The 24729-nt window shown below is 34.1% G+C and overlaps 1 protein-coding gene across 1 annotated transcript; it reads right to left on the reverse strand.

The window, feature by feature from the left end:
* Positions 1–447: 447 nt before the first annotated feature.
* taf7 (TAF7 RNA polymerase II, TATA box binding protein (TBP)-associated factor) lies at positions 448–23834 on the reverse strand. The gene is made up of 12 exons (XM_083891273.1): positions 23662–23834; positions 21131–21207; positions 20953–21031; positions 20624–20757; positions 19694–19814; positions 19493–19551; positions 18640–18712; positions 18085–18198; positions 3940–4134; positions 2792–2904; positions 1052–1111; positions 448–792 (listed from the first exon to the last, which is right to left on the reverse strand). The coding sequence occupies exons 1-12, from the start codon at positions 23678–23680 to the stop codon at positions 748–750; spliced, it is 1089 nt and encodes a 362-aa protein (XP_083747399.1). The 5' UTR covers positions 23681–23834; the 3' UTR covers positions 448–747.
* Positions 23835–24729: the final 895 nt, after the last annotated feature.

A 24729-nucleotide genomic window follows, 5' to 3' on the forward strand; every position in this document is an offset into this window, starting at 1 on the left:
GCCTTCTTTCTAAGCCCAATAACGCTAGTGCTTGATTGTCCATTTTTTCTGCTTCTGCTGTCAATTTCAAGAGCTGAATGTTCACTTGTTGCCTGACACATAGCAGATGCCACTGTAACGTGAGCTCACACACTTTGTCATAGGTCAACTTAAAGGACTTTGCATAGACTTAGCTTAAACCCTAATCCAAAAACTAGCTTTAAAACCAGTGCCAATTCAAATGTTTGGTCTGGTCTGAAATGTGTTGTCATGATAGAAACACGTAAATACAGTTGACTAAATGCATGCGAGTTGCTTCCATGTGATTAGCAGAGACCATAACTTGAACCACACCCACCCAAAATACAGACCTTTATACAACTGAAGGTACTTTTTTTGTCTTTAATTTGTAAATCATGCTGCCACAGTTGAATATCACAATTAAAACAATGATAAGCGGTAAAAAAAAAAAAATTAATAATAAAAAAAACATTGTTTTCCCATATACAGTGGAGCTGACAGTAGTTTTCGGCTCGTGTTTCAGTACAATTTATTCTTCATATAGAAAGACCACAGCTAGCTTAACATAGCATGATATTCACCAAAATATAATCATTTTACATTTAGTAACAACAAATTCAGTCTAACAAAACGTCATTAAGTATGAACATGACAAAGTGAGAGCGATGACACAGCACAACAGTTATTAGAGACTCTTGCACTGCCTCCTCATGTGTCAGAAGATGACAGCAGGCTGCCCCCTGGTGGTCACTTCTCTATCAGCGAGTCAAGTTGCTCTTGCAGGGAAGCCAGCTGTTGGAACAGAAAACAGGGTGTAAGTGAAAGTTAAGCAGATGATGGCGATTATCAAGTCTTCATGTGTCCATGCAAACAATGTCCTGAGACACTGTAAAAAGCAGTGTCGTTGGTAGCCACGGACAAATTAAATGTCATGTGACTGAATTTAAATCACTGTCTAAAAAGGACTACAACAGTCATACGAGGTAAATCCATGCAAAGCTCGCAGTCAAACGCTGATCCTCAGGTTTTTCTGATGAGAAAGGAATCTTACCTGCTCCATCTCCCGCTCCTCCTGCTGAATAATCTCATCTAACAAGGCCTGGAAACGGTTCTGCGAGAAGAGGACAGAGACAAACAGGATTTGTTCCGAGTCGACGCGCTGAGCCTCATTAAATTGCGATGACTTTAAGTGTGTGTGTGTGTGTGTGTGTCTGCGCCTGGGCTCTGCCCGTGGTCGCTATCTCCTCGCTGACAGAAAGGCCACTTGGAATGCCAGTCAGAGACAGCTGACCTTTTCTCTACGACTGTGATAATAACCACTGGAGATGGCAAAATGGCAACGTTAAAAAAAAAAGGGCCAGGTCTGCTTGTATTTCACTCAATCACTGCCAAGTCTGCACTTGAGATAACATTTCTTTTCAAAGCTTTACAATGACAGAAATAATGGTCTCTAAATGTGCTTATAATCAGCTGTTCTTCATGTTTTCACAGCACTGTTGAGAGAACTGATGCTGAATCTGCTTCCAAGCTCATCTGTAAGTATGACTTTTTTCTAAAATTTTGGACGACATACTAAAGTGTGACTTTTTGTCAAATTTTGTACGACATACTAAAGTGTGACTTTTTTGTCAAAATTTGTACGACATACTGTAGTGTGACTTTTTGTCAAATTTTAGACGACATACTAGTGTGACGTTTTTTTCAAAATTTGTACGACATACTAAAGTGACTTTTTGTCAAATTTTAGACGACATACTAGTGTGACGTTTTTTTCAAAATTTGTACGACATACTAAAGTGACTTTTTGTCAAATTTTGGACGACATACTAAAGTGTGACTTTTTTGTCAACATTTGTACGACATACTAAAGTGTGACTTTTTGTCAAATTTTGGACGACATACTAAAGTGTGACTTTTTGTCAAATTTTGGACGACATACTAAAGTGTGACTTTTTGTCAAATTTTGGACGACATACTAAAGTGTGACTTTTTTGTCAAAATTTGTACGACATACTAAAGTGTGACTTTTTGTCAAATTTTGGACGACATACTAAAGTGTGACTTTTTGTCAAATTTTGGACGACATACTAAAGTGTGACTTTTTTGTCAAAATTTGTACGACATACCAAAGTGTGACTTTTTGTCAAATTTTAGACGACATACTGTAGTGTGACTTTTTTGTCAAAATTTGTACGACATACTAACCTATGACTTTTTTGTCAAAATTTGGATGACATACTATAGTGTGACTTTTTTGTCAAAATTTGTACGACATACTAAAGTGTGACTTTTTATGTCAAAATTTGTACGACATACTAAAGTGTGACTTTTTATGTCAAAATTTGTACGACATACTAAAGTGTGACTTTTTATGTCAAAATTTGTACGACATACTATAGTGTGACTTTTTTGTCAAATTTTGTACGACATACTAACCTATGACTTTTTTGTCAAAATTTGGATGACATACTTAAGTGTGACTTTTTTGTCAAAATTTAGACGACATACTATGATACGACTTCTTTGTCAAATTTTGGACGACATCCTATAGTATGATTTTTTTTGTCAATATTTTGTTCTTCATGTTTTCACAACACTGTGTGTGTGTGTGTGTATTTATATCTCTACAATGTCCATAAAAACCTATATTTGTGGGGACATTTTTGTCTCGGCCCCACAAATTAAGAGGGTTAGGACTTGATTTTAGGTGCATGGTTAATGTTGACACAGTTGTGGTGGTTAAGGTGTCCTCGTTAAGATATAAAAACAAGTATGTGTGTTCACAGCTTACTTTGAGCGCCTGGTTTTCCACTTTCATGATGAGTTCCTCCTGTTGTTTCTTGCGTGCGCGGGTGTCCTGCAGCTTAGCCTTAACGCTGTTGATCTGCACCTGGAACTCCATCACTGCAGGGAGGGGGGGGGGGGAGTAGTTTCACATGTTAAAATGTGCAATTTACGATTCTACTTTCTTGGAAACGCCGCGGAAAAATAACGCTGAGGCATCATTTCAAAGTGACACTGTGTTAAATAAAACCAGGGAAGACAAGACAGGAACCTCAGATTGCTCAACCATGAGGACGCCTCCGTTTTCAGTGTGACAAATTGCGCTTAATGGGAACAACAAATCCATTTAAAAAGGACACGAGGCAGCCGGCAGAAGCACTAAAACACAAGACTAAATCAGTCTGCTCTGAGGGTTCTCATTACATCCAGACAAAGTGATGGTGTCTGACAAAAAAACCTGTGGCTCCATCACCAAAGACAATCATCCACATCCTCTGCTGGAGCTCATGTCGTATGCAAATATCAAGCAGAGGCATTTACTACAACTCTAAAAGCTGCCAGATACAGAACTCGGGCAGACTCTAACTGACTGACACACCAGGAAAGGCCGAGTTTGAACTGATACAGTTGAGCGGAGCAATAATGTTGCCTACTGACACATCATATGTATGTTGATAAGGAGACATAGAGAGGTCAGGCCGTACAGCTGTCTGAGCTACACGCTGGGTTAGAACACCTATCATACCGGCTCGTTAAGAAAGCGGGCTGAGAGCTGTCAGTGTGAATTGCAGTTCTGATTAAAATATCAGGTTAATGTCCTTTCTGACCTCTGCTCTGACAAGTATCAGTGGGATTTGATTTAATTTCATCTGGTCGTCAAGTCTGTTTTCAAGAAAAAACAGTATGTCGAGTTCTTGGCCGTGAACTCCACTTCTTAAATGTTAAAGACTTGTCACGCTGAGTAGGTCAAGTTGACGCTCTTACGACATCTTGATAACGGGTTTTTTTCCCCAAATAAAGGATAGAAAATTATTGACTAAATTCCTAGCTATAGAAAAAACTATTATGTGCTCTAAGTACAGAGAAAATTAAGAGAAAAAAACTTTTTATTTATAAAAATTTTTATTGTGTCTATAAGCCTCGATATCCACTCACCTATCTGGTTGTTTCTGTCACTCTCATGCTGCGCAGAATCAGACTCGTTGAGTTTGTCTTGGAGCTGTCGGACCAGATCGTCCTCTGTGTCCATGATGTTGAGGTCCTCGTCCTCGTGCCGGTCCACTTCATCCTCCTCGTCCTCACTGGAGCTGCTGATGTCGTTGAAGATCTCCCTCAGCTCGTCACGCTGGGCTGGTTGCGGGACATTGTTATTGACATGGACACAGGTGAAGAATAGTGGGAAATTAAACACTTGCTTGGGTTTGATGTGAGAAAAATACAACAGCACAAAACAGGAGATGTTTGGGACATGGTCGAGTATGAGATAAGCCAGTGGACTTTCAGCACTAACTATGCTGGGCAATTAGACTTCGCAAATTATATTTCTACATGACAGAGCACGGACACATTTTTTATTTAATGTACCACCGAATCCCAATATTTCCAATACATTTTAAGACCCCGTAATGCAGGAAGTGGTTTTACCATATCCTGTTATCCAGAAACCAACTGCCTTAAAACAAACTGACATACGACGACATATGAAAATATGACGTTTTTGTGACATACTAACCTATGACTTTTTTGTCAAAATTTGGACGACATACTATAGTATGACTTTTGTCAAATTTTGGAAGACAGACTAACCTATGACTTTGGAGGAAATTTTTATTTTTTTACTTTTTGTCAAATTTTGGACCAAAATCTTTTTTTTTTTTTAAACTGTCAGATTTTGGACACCAAATTATGGTTTAGTCAACATAGGACAACATAGGGTTAGGGACATTGTATAGTATGACATTTTTGTCAAATTTTGGACCAAATTTTTTTTCCCCATAAAATGGTCAGATTTTGGATGAAATAGGGTAGTATGACATTTTGGTCGACAACATAGTAGTATGACGTTTTTGTCAAATTTTGGACCAAAAAAGAAATTTAAAAAAAAATAACCGATTTTGGATGACATAATATGGTATGACGTTTTTGTCAAATTTTGGGCTAAAAAAACAAATTTCCAAAAAAAATCAGATTTTGGACGACATAGTATAGTATGACGTTTTGTCAAATTTTGGACCAATATTTTGTTTTTCAAAAAAAAGGTCAGATTTTGGACCAAATAGTGTAGTATGACATTGAGGTCGACGACTTAGTATAGTATGACGTCTTGGTCACTTTTTGGGCTAAAAAAACAAATTTCCCAAAAGAATCTGATTTTGGACGACATAGTATAGTGTGACGTTTTTGTCAAATTTTGGACCAATATTTTGTTTTTCAAAAAAATGGTCAGATTTTGGACCAAATAGTGTAGTATGACATTGAGGTTGACGACATAGTATAGTATGATGTTTTGGCCACATTTTGAGCTAAAAACATTTTGTTTTTTAATTTTCGATTTTGGACGACATAGTATAGTATGACGTTTTTTGTCAAAATTTGTACGACATACTAAAGTGTGACTTTAGTATGTCATACAAATATTTGGACCAATATTTTGTTTTTCAAAAAAATGGTCAGATTTTGGACCAAATAGTGTAGTATGACATTGAGGTCGATGACATAGTATAGTATGATGTTTTGGTCACATTTTGGGCGAAAAAACATTTTTCTAAAAAATTCTCCGATTTTGGACGACATAGTATAGTATGACGTTTTTGTCAAATTTTGGACCAATATTTTGTTTTTCAAAAAAATGGTCAGATTTTGGACCAAATAGTGTAGTATGACATTGAGGTCGACGACATAGTATAGTATGATGTTTTGGCCACATTTTGAGCTAAAAACATTTTGTTTTTTAATTTTCGATTTTGGACGACATAATGTGACGTTTTGGTCACATTTTGGGCTAAAAAAAAAAGTTTCAAGCAAAAATTCTGATTTTGGACGACATAGTATAGTATGACGTTTTTGTCAAATTTTGGACCAATATTTTGTTTTTCAAAAAAATGGTCAGATTTTGGAAGAACTAGTGTAGTATGACATTGAGGTCGATGACATAGTATAGTATGATGTTTTGGTCACATTTTGAGCTAAAAACATTTTGTTTTTTAATTTTCGATTTTGGACGACATAGTATAGTATGACGTTTTGGTCACATTTTGGGCGAAAAAACATTTTTCTAAAAAATTCTCAGATTTTGGACGACAGTATAGTATGATGTTTTGGTCACATTTTGGGCGAAAAAACATTTTTTTTAAAAATTCTCAGATTTTGGACGACATAGTATAGTATGACGTTTTTGTCAAATTTTGGACCAATATTTTGTTTTTCAAAAAAATGGTCAGATTTTGGAAGAACTAGTGTAGTATGACATTGAGGTCGATGACATAGTATAGTATGATGTTTTGGTCACATTTTGAGCTAAAAACATTTTGTATTTAATTTTCGATTTTGGACGACATAGTATAGTATGATGCTTTTGTCAAATTTTGGACCAATATTTTGTTTTTCAAAAAAATGGTCAGATTTTGGACCAAATAGTGTAGTATGACATTGAGGTCGACGACATAGTATAGTATGATGTTTTGGCCACATTTTGAGCTAAAAACATTTTGTTTTTTAATTTTCGATTTTGGACGACATAGTATAGTATGACGTTTTTGTCAAATTTTGAACCAATATTTTGTTTTTCAAAAAAATGGTCAGATTTTGGAAGAACTAGTGTAGTATGACATTGAGGTCGACGACATAGTATAGTATGACGTTTTGGTCACATTTTGAGCTAAAAACATTTTGTTTTTTAATTTTCGATTTTGGACGACATAGTATAGTATGACGTTTTTGTCAAATTTTGGACCAAATCTTTTTTTTCAAAAAAATGGTCAGATTTTGGAAGAAATAGTGTAGTATGACATTGAGGTCCACAACATAGTATAGTATGACGTTTTGGTCACATTTTGGGCTAAAAAAAAAGTTTCAAGCAAAAATTCTAATTTTGGACGACATAGTATAGTATGACGTTTTTGTCAAATTTTGGACCAGTATTTTGTTTTTCAAAAAAATGGTCAGATTTTGGACCAAATAGTGTAGTATGACATTGAGGTCGATGACATAGTATAGTATGATGTTTTGGTCACATTTTGGGCGAAAAAACATTTTTCTAAAAAATTCTCCGATTTTGGACGACATAGTATAGTATGACGTTTTTGTCAAATTTGGACCAATATTTTGTTTTTCAAAAAAATGGTCAGATTTTGGAAGAACTAGTGTAGTATGACATTTAGGTCGATGACATAGTATAGTGTGATGTTTTGGCCACATTTTGAGCTAAAAACATTTTGTTTTTTAATTTTCGATTTTGGACGACATAGTATAGTATGACGTTTTTTGTCAAAATTTGTACGACATACTAAAGTGTGACTTTAGTATGTCATACAAATATTTGGACCAATATTTTGTTTTTCAAAAAAATGGTCAGATTTTGGACCAAATAGTGTAGTATGACATTGAGGTCGATGACATAGTATAGTATGATGTTTTGGTCACATTTTGGGCGAAAAAACATTTTTCTAAAAAATTCTCCGATTTTGGACGACATAGTATAGTATGACGTTTTTGTCAAATTTTGGACCAATATTTTGTTTTTCAAAAAAATGGTCAGATTTTGGACCAAATAGTGTAGTATGACATTGAGGTCGACGACATAGTATAGTATGATGTTTTGGCCACATTTTGAGCTAAAAACATTTTGTTTTTTAATTTTCGATTTTGGACGACATAATGTGACGTTTTGGTCACATTTTGGGCTAAAAAAAAAAGTTTCAAGCAAAAATTCTGATTTTGGACGACATAGTATAGTATGACGTTTTTGTCAAATTTTGGACCAATATTTTGTTTTTCAAAAAAATGGTCAGATTTTGGAAGAACTAGTGTAGTATGACATTGAGGTCGATGACATAGTATAGTATGATGTTTTGGTCACATTTTGAGCTAAAAACATTTTGTTTTTTAATTTTCGATTTTGGACGACATAGTATAGTATGACGTTTTGGTCACATTTTGGGCGAAAAAACATTTTTCTAAAAAATTCTCAGATTTTGGACGACAGTATAGTATGATGTTTTGGTCACATTTTGGGCGAAAAAACATTTTTTTTAAAAATTCTCAGATTTTGGACGACATAGTATAGTATGACGTTTTTGTCAAATTTTGGACCAATATTTTGTTTTTCAAAAAAATGGTCAGATTTTGGAAGAACTAGTGTAGTATGACATTGAGGTCGATGACATAGTATAGTATGATGTTTTGGTCACATTTTGAGCTAAAAACATTTTGTATTTAATTTTCGATTTTGGACGACATAGTATAGTATGATGCTTTTGTCAAATTTTGGACCAATATTTTGTTTTTCAAAAAAATGGTCAGATTTTGGACCAAATAGTGTAGTATGACATTGAGGTCGACGACATAGTATAGTATGATGTTTTGGCCACATTTTGAGCTAAAAACATTTTGTTTTTTAATTTTCGATTTTGGACGACATAGTATAGTATGACGTTTTTGTCAAATTTTGAACCAATATTTTGTTTTTCAAAAAAATGGTCAGATTTTGGAAGAACTAGTGTAGTATGACATTGAGGTCGACGACATAGTATAGTATGACGTTTTGGTCACATTTTGAGCTAAAAACATTTTGTTTTTTAATTTTCGATTTTGGACGACATAGTATAGTATGACGTTTTTGTCAAATTTTGGACCAAATCTTTTTTTTCAAAAAAATGGTCAGATTTTGGAAGAAATAGTGTAGTATGACATTGAGGTCCACAACATAGTATAGTATGACGTTTTGGTCACATTTTGGGCTAAAAAAAAAGTTTCAAGCAAAAATTCTAATTTTGGACGACATAGTATAGTATGACGTTTTTGTCAAATTTTGGACCAGTATTTTGTTTTTCAAAAAAATGGTCAGATTTTGGACCAAATAGTGTAGTATGACATTGAGGTCGATGACATAGTATAGTATGATGTTTTGGTCACATTTTGGGCGAAAAAACATTTTTCTAAAAAATTCTCCGATTTTGGACGACATAGTATAGTATGACGTTTTTGTCAAATTTGGACCAATATTTTGTTTTTCAAAAAAATGGTCAGATTTTGGAAGAACTAGTGTAGTATGACATTTAGGTCGATGACATAGTATAGTGTGATGTTTTGGCCACATTTTGAGCTAAAAACATTTTGTTTTTTAATTTTCGATTTTGGACGACATAGTATAGTATGACGTTTTTGTCAAATTTTGGACCAATATTTTGTTTTTCAAAAAAATGGTCAGATTTTGGAAGAACTAGTGTAGTTTGACATTGAGGTCGATGACATAGTATAGTATGATGTTTTGGTCACATTTTGAGCTAAAAACATTTTGTTTTTTAATTTTCGATTTTGGACGACATAGTATAGTATGACGTTTTGGTCACATTTTGGGCGAAAAAACATTTTTCTAAAAAATTCTCAGATTTTGGACGACAGTATAGTATGATGTTTTGGTCACATTTTGGGCGAAAAAATTTTTTCCTAAAAAATTCTCAGATATTGGTCGACATAGTATAGTATGATGTTTTGGTCACATTTTGGGCGAAAAAACATTTTTTTAAAAAATTCTCAGATTTTGGACGACATAGTATAGTATGATGTTTTTGTCAAATTTTGGACCAATATTTTGTTTTTAAAAAAAATTGTCAGATTTTGGACCAAATAGTGTAGTATGACATTGAGGTAGATGACATAGTATAGTATGATGTTTTGGTCACATTTTGGGCGAAAAAACATTTTTCTAAAAAATTCTCAGATTTTGGACGACATAGTATAGTATGATGTTTTTGTAAAATTTTGGACCAATATTTTGTTTTTCAAAAAAATGGTCAGATTTTGGACCAAATAGTGTAGTATGACATTGAGGTCGACGACATAGTATAGTATGATGTTTTGGCCACATTTTGAGCTAAAAACATTTTGTTTTTTAATTTTCAATTTTGGACGACATAGTATAGTATGACGTTTTTGTCACATTTTGGGCGAAAAAACATTTTTCTAAAAAATTCTCAGATTTTGGACGACATAGTATAGTATGACGTTTTTGTCAAATTTTGGACCAAATCTTTTTTTTCAAAAAAATGGTCAGATTTTGGAAGAAATAGTGTAGTATGACATTGAGGTCCACAACATAGTATAGTATGACGTTTTGGTCACATTTTGGGCTAAAAAAAAAAGTTTCAAGCAAAAATTCTAATTTTGGACGACATAGTATAGTATGACGTTTTTGTCAAGTTTTGGACCAATATTTTGTTTTTCAAAAAAATGGTCTGATTTTGGAAGAACTAGTGTAGTATGACATTGAGGTCGATGACATAGTATAGTATGATGTTTTGGTCACATTTTGAGCTAAAAACATTTTCTTTTTAATTTTCGATTTTGGACGACATAGTATAGTATGACGTTTTTGTCAAATTTTGGACCAATATTTTGTTTTTCAAAAAAATGGTCAGATTTTGGACCAAATAGTGTAGTATGACATTGAGGTCGACGACATAGTATAGTATGATGTTTTGGCCACATTTTGAGCTAAAAACATTTTGTTTTTTAATTTTCGATTTTGGACGACATGGTATAGTATGATGTTTTGGTCGAATTTTGGGCGAAAAAACATTTTTCTAAAAAATTCTCAGATTTTGGACGACATAGTATAGTATGATGTTTTGGTCACATTTTGGGCGAAAAAACATTTTGTTTTTTAATTTTCGATTTTGGACGACATAGTATAGTATGACGTTTTTGTCAAATTTTGGACCAAATCTTTTTTTTCAAAAAAATGGTCAGATTTTGGAAGAAATAGTGTAGTATGACATTGAGGTCCACAACATAGTATAGTATGACGTTTTTGTCAAATTTTGGACCAATATTTTGTTTTTCTAAAAAATTCTCCGATTTTGGACGACATAGTATAGTATGACGTTTTTGTCAAATTTTGGACCAACATTTTTTTTTCAAAAAAATTGTCAGATTTTGGACCAAATAGTGTAGTATGACATTGAGGTAGATGACATAGTATAGTATGATGTTTTGGTCACATTTTGGGCGAAAAAACATTTTTCTAAAAAATTCTCCAATTTTGGATGACATAGTATAGTATGACGTTTTGGTCACATTTTAAACTAAAAACATTTTGTTTTTTAATTTTCGATTTTGGACGACATAGTATAGTATGACGTTTTTGTCAAATTTTGGACCAACATTTTTTTTTCAAAAAAATTGTCAGATTTTGGACAAAGTAGTGTAGTATGACATTGAGGTCGACGACATAGTATAGTACAGGGGTCTGCAACCTGTGGCTCTAGAGCCACATGTGGCTCTTCAGCCACTCTGCAGTGGCTCCTTGTAGCTTTAGAGATCAAGGCGACAAATAAAAGTCTTTTAATATCTTGTGCAACATCCAATGTCGACGTAAAATGCAATATTCAGTACATGTTTGGATGTGTCCTGTCCATCTTTGGATCCACATACCGTTTTTCTTGAGCACGAACAACATACAATCCAAATATTTGCTTCATTTATTTCAAAGTGGGTTCATTTTAAATTCTTTAATTTGCCACAAACAATGAAACAATGGAAGAACCAGGTCTACGGTGTCTAGAGGTTGGATATAAACTGAACATGTTGTAGTTCTTAAATGTCATAAATGAAAGAGACTATTACTATTGTATATAGTTTGTCTGTATAAAAACCTTTATATGTGTTATTATCTTCATCTTGTGTTTTTTTTTTGCGGCTCCAAATGAATTTTTGGGTGGAGAGACGACAAAAATGGCCCTTTTCATCCTAAAGGTTGCAGACCCCTAGTATAGTATGAAGTTTTTGTCAAATTTTGGACCAACATTTTTTTTTCAAAAAAATTGTCAGATTTTGGACAAAGTAGTGTAGTATGACATTGAGGTCGACGACATAGTATAGTATGACGGTTTGGTCACATTTTGGGCAAAAAAAAAAGTTTCAAGCAAAATTTCTGATTTTGGACAACATAGTATAGTATGATGTTTTTGTCAAATTTTGGACCAAAATTTTTTTTCCCAAAAAATTGTCAGATTTTGGACGACAAAGTAAAGTATGACGTTTTGGTCACATTTTGAGCCAAAAAAAAATTTCATTTTTTCTTTCCAAATTTGGACGGCATAGTATAGTATGATGTATTTGTCAAATTTTGGAACGAAATTTTTTCCCCAAAAAAATGGTCAGATTTTGGACGACATAGTAAAGTATGACGTTTTGGTCACATTTTTTGCCAAAAAAAAATTTCATTTTTTTTTCCAAATTTGGACGGCACAGTATAGTATGATGTTTTTGTCAAATTTCCGAACAAAATTTTTTCCCCAAAAAAATTGTCAGATTTTGGACGACATAGTATAGTATGACGTTTTGGTCACATTTTGGGCCAAAAAAAAAATTCAAAATAAGTATCCGATTTTTGATGACATAGTATAGTATGATGTTTTTCCAAAAAAATGGTCAGATTTTGGAAGAAATAGTGTAGTATGACATTGAGGTCGACAACATAGTATAGTATGACATTTTGGTCACATTTTTTGCCAAAAAAAAATTTCATTTTTTTTTCCCAAATTTGGACGGCATAGTATAGTATGACGTTTTGGTCACATTTTGGGCCAAAAAAAAAATTCAAAATAAGTATCCGATTTTTGATGACATAGTATAGTATGATGTTTTTGTCAAATTTTGGACCAAAATTTTTTTTCAAAAAAAATGGTCATATTTTGGAAGAAATAGTATAGTATGACATTTTGGTCACATTTTGGGCGAAAAAAAAGATTTCAAAAAAAATTATCCAATTTTAGACGACATAGTATAGTATGACATATTTGTCAAATTTTGGACCAAATTTTCTTTTTCCCAAAAAATGGTCGGATTTTTGGACGAAATAGTGTAGTATGACATTGTGGTCGACGACATAGTATAGTATGACGTTTTGGTCACATTTTGGGCGAAAAAAAAGATTTCAAAAAAATTATCCAATTTTAGACGACATAGTATAGTATGACATATTTGTCAAATTTTGGACCAAATTTTTTTTCCAAAAAAAGTGGTCAGATTTTGGACGACATAGTAAAGTATGACGTTTTGGTCACATTTTGGGCCAAAAAAAAATTCTTTTTTTTTTTCCAAATTTGGACGGCATAGTATAGTTTGATGTTTTTGTCAAATTTTGGAACAAAATTTTTTTCCCAAAAAAATGGTCAGATTTTGGACGACATAGTATAGTATGACGTTTTGGTCACATTTTGGGCCAAAAAAAAATTTCATTTTTTCTTTCCAAATTTGGACGGCATAGTATAGTATGACGTATTTGTCAAATTTTGGAACGAAATTTTTTCCCAAAAAAAATGGTCAGATTTTGGACGACATAGTAAAGTATGACGTTTTGGTCACATTTTTTGCCAAAAAAAAATTTCATTTTTTTTTCCCAAATTTGGACGGCATAGTATAGTATGACGTTTTGGTCACATTTTGGGCCAAAAAAAAAATTCAAAATAAGTATCCGATTTTTGATGACATAGTATAGTATGATGTTTTTGTCAAATTTTGGATCAAAATTTTTTTTCAAAAAAAAGTGGTCAGATTTTGGAAGAAATAGTATAGTATGACATTTTGGTCACATTTTGGGCGAAAAAAAAGATTTCAAAAAAATTATCCAATTTTAGACGACATAGTATAGTATGACATATTTGTCAAATTTTGGACCAAATTTTCTTTTTCTCCAAAAATGGTCGGATTTTTGGACGAAATAGTGTAGTATGACATTGAGGTCGACGACATAGTATAGTATGACGTTTTGGTCACATTTTGGGCGAAAAAAAAGATTTCAAAAAAATTTTCCAATTTTAGACGACATAGTATAGTATGACATATTTGTCAAATTTTGGACCAAATTTTTTTTCCAAAAAAAGTGGTCAGATTTTGGACGACATAGTAAAGTATGACGTTTTGGTCACATTTTGGGCCAAAAAAAAATTCATTTTTTTTTTTCCAAATTTGGACGGCATAGTATAGTTTGATGTTTTTGTCAAATTTTGGAACAAAATTTTTTTCCCAAAAAAATGGTCAGATTTTGGACGACATAGTATAGTATGACGTTTTGGTCACATTTTGGGCCAAAAAAAAGATTTCAAAAAAATTATCCAATTTTAGACGACATAGTATAGTATGACATATTTGTCAAACTTTGGACCAAATTTTCTTTTTCCCAAAAAATGGTCAGATTTTGGAAGAAATAGTGTAGTATGACATTGAGGTCGACGACATAGTATAGTATGACGTTTTGGTCACATTTTGGGCGAAAAAAAGAGATTTCAAAAAAATTATCCAATTTTAGACGACATAGTATAGTATGACATACTTGTCAAATTTTGGACCAAATTTTCTTTCCCAAAAAATGGTCAGATTTTGGACGACATAGTAAAGTATGACGTTTTGGTCACATTTTGGGCCAAAAAATGTTTTTTTCCAAATTTGGACGGCATAGTATAGTATGATGTTTTTTCAAATTTTGGAACGAAATTCTTTTCCCAAAAAATTGTCAGATTTTTGATGACATAGTATAGTATGATGTTTTTGTCAAATTTTGGACCAAATTTTTTTTTCAAAAAAATGGTCAGATTTTGGAAGAAATAGTGTAGTATGACATTGAGGTCGACAACAGTATAGTATGACATTTTGTTCACATTTTGGGCGAAAAAAAAGATTTCAAAAAAATTATCCAATTTTAGACGACATAGTATAGTATGACGTTTTGGTCACATTTTGGGCCAAAAAAAATTTCTTTTTTTTTTTCCAAATTTGGACGGCATAGTATAGTTTGATGTTTTTGTCAAATTTTGGAACGAAATTTTTTTCCCAAAAAAATTGTCAGATTTTGGACGACATAGTATAGTAATGACGTTTTGGTCACATTTTGGGCCAAAAAAAAGATTTCAAAAAAATTATCAAATTTTAGACGACATAGTATAGTATGACATATTTGTCAAACTTTGGACCAAATTTTCTTTTTCCCAAAAAATGGTCAGATTTTGGACGAAATAGTGTAGTATGACATTGAGGTCGACGACATAGTATAGTATGACGTTTTGGTCACATTTTGGGCGAAAAAAAAGATTTCAAAAAAATTATCCAATTTTAGACGACATAGTATAGTATGACATACTTGTCAAATTTTGGACCAAATTTTTTTTCCAAAAAAATGGTCAGATTTTGGACGACATAGTAAAGTATGACGTTTTGGTCACATTTTGGGCCCAAAAATTTTTTTTTCCAAATTTGGACGGCATAGTATAGTATGATGTTTTTGTCAAATTTTGGAACGAAATTTTTTTCCCAAAAAAATTGTCAGATTTTTGATGACATAGTATAGTATGATGTTTTTGTCAAATTTTGGACCAAAATTTTTTTTTCAAAAAAATGGTCAGATTTTGGAAGAAATAGTGTAGTATGACATTGAGGTCGACAACATAGTATAGTATGACATTTTGGTCACATTTTGGGCAAAAAAAAAAGATTTCAAAAAAATTATCCAATTTTAGACGACATAGTATAGTATGACATATTTGTCAAATTTTGGACCAAATTTTTTTTCCAAAAAAATGGTCAGATTTTGGACGACATAGTATAGTATGACGTTTTGGTCACATTTTGGGCCAAAAAAAAATTTCAAAATAAGTATCCGATTTTTGATGACATCGTATAGTATGATGTTTTTGTCAAATTTTGGACCAAAATTTTTTTTCCACAAAAAATTGTCAGATTTTGGAAGAAATAGTGTAGTATGACATTGAGGTCGACAACATAGTATAGTATGACATTTTGGTCACATTTTGGGCGAAAAAAAAGATTTCAAAAAAATTATCCAATTTTAGACGACATAGTATAGTATGACATATTTGTCAAATTTTGGACCAAATTTTTTTCCCAAAAAAATGGTCAGATTTTGGACGACATAGTATAGTATGACGTTTTGGTCACATTTTGGGCCAAAAAAAAAATTCATTTTTTTTTCTCCAAATGTGGGCGGCATAGTATAGTTTGATGTTTTTGTCAAATTTTGGAACAAAATTTTTTTCCCAAAAAAATGGTCAGATTTTGGACGACATTGTATAGTATGACGTTTTGGTCACATTTTGGGCCAAAAAAAAGATTTCAAAAAAATTATCCAATTTTAGACGACATAGTATAGCATGACATATTTGTCAAACTTTGGACCAAATTTTCTTTTTCCCAAAAAATGGTCAGATTTTGGACGAAATAGTGTAGTATGACATTGAGGTCGACGACATAGTATAGTATGACGTTTTGGTCACATTTTGGGCGAAAAAAAAGATTTCAAAAAAATTATCCAATTTTAGACGACATAGTATAGTATGACATATTTGTCAAATTTTGGACCAAATTATTTTCCCAAAAAAATGGTCAGATTTTGGACGACATAGTATAGTATGACGTTTTGGTCACATTTTGGGCCAAAAAAAAATTCATTTTTTTTTCTCCAAATTTGGGCGGCATAGTATAGTTTGATGTTTTTGTCAAATTTTGGAACAAAATTTTTTTCCCAAAAAAATGGTCAGATTTTGGACGACATTGTATAGTATGACGTTTTGGTCAAATTTTGGGCCAAAAAAAAGATTTCAAAAAAATTATCCAATTTTAGACGACATAGTATAGTATGACATATTTGTCAAACTTTGGACCAAATTTTCTTTTTCCCAAAAAATGGTCAGATTTTGGACGAAATAGTGTAGTATGACATTGAGGTCGACGACATAGTATAGTATGACGTTTTGGTCACATTTTGGGCGAAAAAAAAGATTTCCAAAAAATTATCCAATTTTAGACGACATAGTATAGTATGACATACTTGTCAAATTTTGGACCAAATTTTTTTTCCAAAAAAATGGTCAGATTTTGGACGACATAGTAAAGTATGACGTTTTGGTCACATTTTGGGCCAAAAAAAAATTTCATTTTTTTTTTCCAAATTTGGACGGCATAGTATAGTATGATGTTTTTGTCAAATTTCGGAACTAAATTTTTTTCCCAAAAAAATTGTCAGATTTTGGACGACATAGTATAGTATGACGTTTTGGTCACATTTTGGGCCAAAAAAAAAAATTCAAAATAAGTATCCGATTTTTGATGACATAGTATAGTATGATGTTTTTGTCAAATTTTGGACCAAAAATTTTTTTTCAAAAAAATGGTCAGATTTTGGAAGAAATAGTGTAGTATGACATTGAGGTCGACAACATAGTATATTATGACATTTTGGTCACATTTTGGGCGAAAAAAAAGATTTCAAAAAAATTATCCAATTTTAGACGACATAGTATAGTATGACATATTTGTCAAATTTTGGACCAAATTTTTTTTCCAAAAAAATGGTCAGATTTTGGACGACATAGTATGTGGTTTTTGTCAAATTTTGGACCAAAATGGGTTTTTTTATTATTTTTGGACATAGTATGCCGTTTTTGTCAATTTTTTTTCAAAAATGTTTTCAAATTTTGGACGACACAGTATAGTATGACGTTTTTGTCAAATTTTGAATGACATAGTATACTATGGCGTTTTTGTCTAATTTTGAGATTTCTTTTCAGAAAAATTGTCAAATTTCAGACGACATACTCACGTCTGGCTTTTTTGTCAACATTTGGACGACATGACATTACTCTTCATTTTGCTGACGGTTTTTATCGAAAGCGAGTTACACTGACCATTTCTCACATACGAGAAAGGCAAGTAGGGAACACACTGGGTATCAGCTTAACTGCCACGACTGGGATTTGAACCCCAGCCCTCCACACCAAGGTCTGTGAACTATACCACTGCGCTATAGGAGCTGCTGAATGACACCAGAGTATTACGTTTTTTGTCAAATTTTGGACGATTTACTATAATATGACTGTGTAGTCAACTTTTTAACCCATTTTTTTTCTTTACTTTTTGTCAAATTTTGGACCAATTATTTTTCAGAAATAACTACAATGACGAAATACTTAACTGTGAAATTTGTCAAAAGTTTAGTAGGAGGTCCAAAAGGTCTCTTGATTTGACTTTATATAACATATAAAAGCATTAAAAACATGTTTCACTAACCAGAGGACCCATGACCCATCTTGTGCCCTGAGGTCCCGGGCGAGGAGTCCAGGTTTGCCAGAGATCCATGTTGGTCTGCTTCTTTGGACTCGTCCTCTGCTATTATTTCCCACCCTTAGACATCATGGGTTAAGGTCAGTACATAGTGTGCAGGTTCCTTTTCAGACTTCTACAACGAAAGACGTGTGATCTCTGAAAACTCTGACTTTCCACAAAGTCTTTGAAGTAGACTTGAAGGGTAAAAAAGGGTCTTCTTTATCTGTCGGGGAAGTTTAGAGTTTCATTAGAGCATTCGTAGCCTCGCTGCAAAGTGCAACGCTCTCACAAAGGAATTAGATTGGCGCGATGTTATGTCTGTCCTTAGGCATTAAACAGTAGGCGCTATATGATGCTTCTTTTAGTTCACAGTTGTGGGTTACATTCACTGCAATACAGTCGTAGTACTTTTCCTCGTACGTGAATGTAACGCCATTATTGTTGCTTGTTATTTACAGTCTCGCTGCTTTTTGGCCTTCCCTGGGATAAGACATGCAGATTATTTGTGTCAAAGGATACGAACACTAACAGCCTCTGCATCTGTGCTCAGCAATCGCTTCACCTCCTTTTCCACATCAGGGGATTCAATGTACTGTGGAGAGAGTTCAAGAGTGATCGAGTTATATGTAGAATTAATGGCACATCACACACACACACACAGGTTTGCACAGCTATTATTCTAAGAACACTGCATTGCCTTTCCCCCTGAGCAAGGCACCCAATCCCTGATCGCTCCCCGGTTACAGATTAGTGCAAACATACATATTAACTAACTTGGACAGCCTAAACAAAGCCTTACATAACTAGTTAATGCCATAACAATAACCACAAACTCAACTATTAGTCCCCCAGTTCCTCAGATATGATGACGTTCTGCCTCATTAGGAGCAGGTTTTGTTTAACGTGAGGACTCCTGGTCCTGATAAGATCAGTGTTTATGCCACAAAAACGGTCCTAAAGAGGTAACAAACACAAGAACGCCACACACAAAGATAGCAGCTGGCTGAATGCCAACATGCACATTAGTGATTAAAACAGAAGGGGCTAAATCAATACGGCTCGGCTCTGCAACTTCAGGGAGATTTATTCAAAAGACAAAGTAGAAGTGCAGTGCTCATGCACACTCACATTCACTTTGATCAAAGCAATAGTGAAATTGCTTTTTTCACATGCCTTTGGGGCAAAGTAAGATGGAAAGCTTTTATTTATATGTAAATCTTAGTTTTCACTTTCACCACGGCTCCTATTTTATGAAATGTAAATGCCTTGTTGGAAGAGAGCTCCTGAAAGAGATTGATCATCAGACAAGATGCTTAACGGATGGATGGGACGGGCGAGAGAAAGCGTTGAAGGGAAAATGGAAATGTCAAACCTTCTTTTTCGCAGTCTTCCGAAATCGTCTCTTGCGTGTGTTCTTCAGAGGGCAGGTGACTGGAGAGGGGAAAAACAACAAGATTAATGAAGTCAATATGGCTCAATCAGCTGTGCTAGGCAAACTATACTCCAAGAAGTGCTGATGTGCCAATATATCAGCTCAAAAAAAGCTGTTGTGAGACGATGTTTGTCTACTCACTGCCGTGGTTCCAGACAAATTTCTTGTCCTTGTCTTTATCCTTCTTCTTGCTCTTAGGATCCGTGCCAGTTGGCTCCTCTAGCGGAGGGTAAAGGTCTCCGTCTAGTGAACATACCAGCATCTAAAGCATGCAATATTTAATGGTTAATGACTTTGTAATTACCATTTCCAAGAGGTTTCTGTACTCTTTTGATGTCACTAACAAGCAAACCACATATTAAAGTTTAATGTCCACAATAACTTATTGTTCCAGTGTTAAGTTTATCTGTCCAAAAGAAGGTTTTATTCATAATCGTCCTTAGTGCTTGGCACGTTAGCGCGTTTCCATGACAACTGACGGGAAAAGACACGCGTGACGTCATGTTTACGTGACTCCAGATTGTTAAAATGTCTCTAAGTAAACTAAACTTTAAAAACAGAGGCACACATACGCAGTACAGAGGGACGCTAGTTATTTGTAGCGTTGCTATTTTTTTCATTTCATAAACAGACCGCTCCAGTTCAACTGTAGGCGTGCTAATGGCGCTAATAAAGCTAACGGAGCTAACTGGTAATCGGTGCCTGGACCGTAAACATGACGTCACAAGCATCTTTTTCCGGTCAGTCGTCATGGAAACACGTCATGTGTAAACGTAAACGTTGACGCCGTTAACTGTCATGTTTACGTGACTCCAGATGTTAAAATTAATCTCTAAAGTAACAGTAAACTTTAAAAACAGAGGTAACAATACGCAGTACACAGGTACGCTAGTTATTTGTACCACTCCAGTTCCACTGTGGGCACGCTACTGGCGCTAAAGGAGCTAACGCAGCTAACTGGTAAAGGGTTCCTGGACTCTAGTGCCGTAAACATGACGTACTTAAAACAAATCTATTGAAAGAAGACGGCATCCCAACACCCGACACGCTCACATGCACGCAGGGGTTTACCTGGCAGACGTCGGCAGTTTTGTAAAATGTCTTCTTGTCCACAGTTTTCAGAGACTCAATCATACAAGGCAGATCCACCAGTTTGCAGGCCAAAGGGACACGGTCAACTCTCACGATGCCATGACGACCGTCGGCTACAAGAAAACAGGAACAGGGTGTTTGATTATAATGAGACTGTAATACAACACACAAGAGTACACACATACATGTTCTTCAACTCCATGTATTCGGAAATAACGACTAAAAGTGTTCATTTTCATTCCCACAAGACTTCAAATGTATTTCCTGAATATCAAAACGTGTGCAAAAAATGTAATAAACCAGCTTACGGTGCAACTCGATGGTGAGTCTGTCTTTCATGTTCATACTGCTCGACTGTGCAATTCGTCTCACTGTCGAAGCATACTCCTGCAAAAATAAAACAAATGAAAACACATCATCATTTTCAGCAAACAATCATATTAGATTCATACAAAGATATTCAGGGTCAGCTTGTGCGAGTCTCACCAGAGGCAACCTCAGGATAAACTGGCTCTCCAGCTCATACGGAGCATCCTCCTTATTCTTGGAGCCGGTCTTGCCAACTAGAATCAAAACACATGATTAACAAGGTGCTAACGTCGTACAGTTGTTGCCTTTTAAGGAATCATGGAACTATAATATCCACAATCCAAAAGACACATCTGAAAGAAACATGTGATATTAGACAAAACATTAAGTATTATCTTAAAATATTTACTACAGTTTTATACATATGCAACTTCTATTGATTGGAGCATTAAAACTTTTTGGTTACCCTTGGTTAAAAGTATTGTGACTGAATAGGCAAGCGTGTAAAAGAGGGGCCCAATTTTGAAACTGAAAATCATTTATTTTAATGTTCTAAACACATTTCCTATCTTTAAGAAATTCTAAATAACTCAGACGTAAAAGACAGTTGATAGTAAATCGATAATAAAGACTCTTTGCCAAGTATAACTGTTATGTAACTACAGCTGAAACAATCAATTGTCAACTATTTTGATAATCCATTCATCGGTTTGAAGCTTTTTTCTTCATTAAAACAAGATTTCTGATTGTTTTAGCTTCTTAAATGTGAATATTTTCTCTGTTTCTTTGCTCCACATAACAAAGAAATCATTAAAACTGAATCATTTTGGTTTGTGGACAAAAACAAGACATTCAAGAACATCGTCATCACCACGTGACATACTTGTAATACTGTTAACAGAAAATGACCCTTGCATTAAGGTCATTTTTACACCGGCCCTGCTGTGTAATTTAAAGATGCACCACCACTTCAGGGTGTACTAAATTTTTTCTGCAGTTTGTCCAGAAAGTTTTCTCAGTTTTTTTCCCCAAGACCTTAATTTGACCGCCACCATTGCTGTTAACTTAATTACATTGCAAACTGAGGAAATGGCTGGCTGGAAACACTATGCAATCTTCGTATAGTGTTCTCCTGTGGGCATCAATTATTTTCAATTTATTTTAAAGAATGCTAGGCAGTTACTTAGAAGAGCCCACGGCTTCTGTGGGGGCAGATTTAGCTCTTGAGGTAAAGTGGGTCATCTACTAATCAAGAGTATTTGATGTTTTGAAGTGTACTTGGAAAATTACCTCAAGCCCCAAATTTCCCTAGATGGCTATGTCAGCAGTATTATAGAGCAATGTTATAGCGCTGTATGCATAGAAGAATATGACTCGAACAGTAAAGCACTTTTAATGGTCATTAAGACACAAAAAGCACTAGCTAATTGCAGTGTATTCACCATGGCTGTTTGCTGTTGGAGTGAGCTTTGATAAGCTTTCAACATGTCATCACCCTGACAAGCTAATTAAGAGCTTGACAAAAGTTATGGGAAGCTGAATCTCTTGGGGTGTTGACACTTTTACAGAATACCTATGATATTTTCTCTTTTTATATAAAGATGTATCAAATAAATAAATAAATACTTCACTCAACAACATTAATATTCTAGCTTTGTGACTCAAGTGTTAAAAGAATGAATGCTAACGTTTTCATGCCACTGTATTAAGATCAGATTAGAACCCTTAGCACTTGTTATCACTAATTGTGAGTAATTACAAAGTGCACAATGAGTCTGTTGTTGACTCAATGCTAAAACAAAACCATCAAAACAATTAAAAGAAAGAATGCCATATTATACCATTTATCAATAATGTCTTTAAAGCGACTCACATTCTGACGTGTTATATGCTATGTTTATGGTCGCATGTTAACATCAAATACCTAACCAGCCAATCACATAAAGTAACAAGAAATACAACACAGTAAGGACAAGGAAATGTGATTAAGTGACTTTCATAAAGTGCTATTCTACTAAGATTGCCTGTGTACCTGATAAATTGACCAGTGTGTGTATGGTAGTGTTTTTTGGTATACATTGTCTATTTAATTATTTTGTTAAAATATAACACGCATGTCTGATTGCCAGGAATAAGTCAGGTAAATACGAGTAATAATGAATATATTATAGTAGTAAACTTTACTTATATAGCACCTTTCTAAACAAATGCTACAATAGACGTGCATTGATTTACAAAACTACAAGCTGGTGTAGCAGAGTTGTAGCTAAGTGGAGAGGATGCTATGTTAAGATGACACTCAGCTACAACTGTAATGAAAATGATAATACTGCGGTAACACGATCACAATTTAATAATTATTGGAGCTAAATGATAAGTCGGGTAAATACGAGTAATAATTCATATATTATAATAGTACAATTTACTTATATAGCACATTTCTAAACAAATGCTACAATAGACGAGTACGTCCATTGATTTACAAAACTACAAGCTAGTGTAGCAGAGTTGTAGCTAAGTAGAGAGGATGCTATATTAACATTACACTTATGCATATCCCCGTTATCTTTCTTTCGTTAGTCCAATTATTAATTTCAAAATGTCTACACAAATGCATGAGCATTAGCAGCGGGTTCACAAATCGCGAGTGCTAACCAGCTATTAGCTTAGCAGCTAGGCTACATCAATTTTATGTGATTTGTACGTACCTTTTGTTTTTGACGTCATCGTCGTGCGTGTTATTCAGAAGGCGCAGCTACACTGATGCGTTTTAGCGATAACACATAACACCAAATGTGTATTAAATATAAAAACGTGTGTTTAAAATGGACAGTTTAATGTTTTGGGGACTCTTGTCCCGTTTGGTTTCCACACCAGCTGCTTGTATTCCTTCGTCTTCTTCTGATGCATCGCTAGCAGGCTGCAGTGCAGCTGAGAAAGCGTAATGGCGCCCTCCACAGGAAGAAGTGGTGCACTGCCGATTCTTTTCCACTGCGAAAATGGACTTCAGTGAAAACTGTAGCCGCGCACTAATATAAATATATTACTATTTACCATTAGGGTTAGGGTTAGGGTTAGTAGTAGCTGATAGTATTACAGCAGCCCTCCTATTTAATCCCAAATTATAAAACCTAAACAAACGGCATTAAATCTCCATGAACAGGTTGGTTACCTTGTGTCCTGTTCTTTCTTGGATTGGAAATTGGAAAGTAAATAATTACATTAACCGTGTTCTTGTGATTGAGTAGTTTTGTATGTATTGGTACCAATGAATGTGTTTTGATGTATTACAGAAATGTGAAAGATAACCAAAGGTAACAAGAAATTTACTTTACATCAAAGGTGAGATAGTTTATAGATTAAAGCCAAATGGACAATAAAGAAAATGAAAGGAAGGAAAGAGAAGGAAGCCACAATAATATAACATAAATATAACAGTTCTACAAATTCTTCTTTCAAGATTAAATATCTACTCGTCTACACGAAACAATCAGGTAGAAATATGTTCAGTTGTAGAAGGACTCGATCCAACTTAATGCAAAATAGCCCCTTTTTTTGTGTATTTAGCCACACAATATTATTAATTTGTCAATTAGATCCAATGTTAGAGACTCTGAAGTACCTTTAAAACAAAAGCGATTGAACTAATCAACTTAATTTGCCCAAAAAGTAAATTATCATGGATTACATGACATGAGTCGAGTCAATAAACAGTGTTCTGAAACTGGAGGCCATTTTTAAAAAAAAAAATGGCCGCTCAGGTCATAAAAGCTCAC

The sequence above is a fragment of the Microchirus variegatus genome (assembly GCF_963457635.1).
Source record: "Microchirus variegatus genome assembly, chromosome: 6".
In the NCBI taxonomy this organism is placed as follows: Eukaryota; Metazoa; Chordata; class Actinopteri; order Pleuronectiformes; family Soleidae; genus Microchirus; species Microchirus variegatus.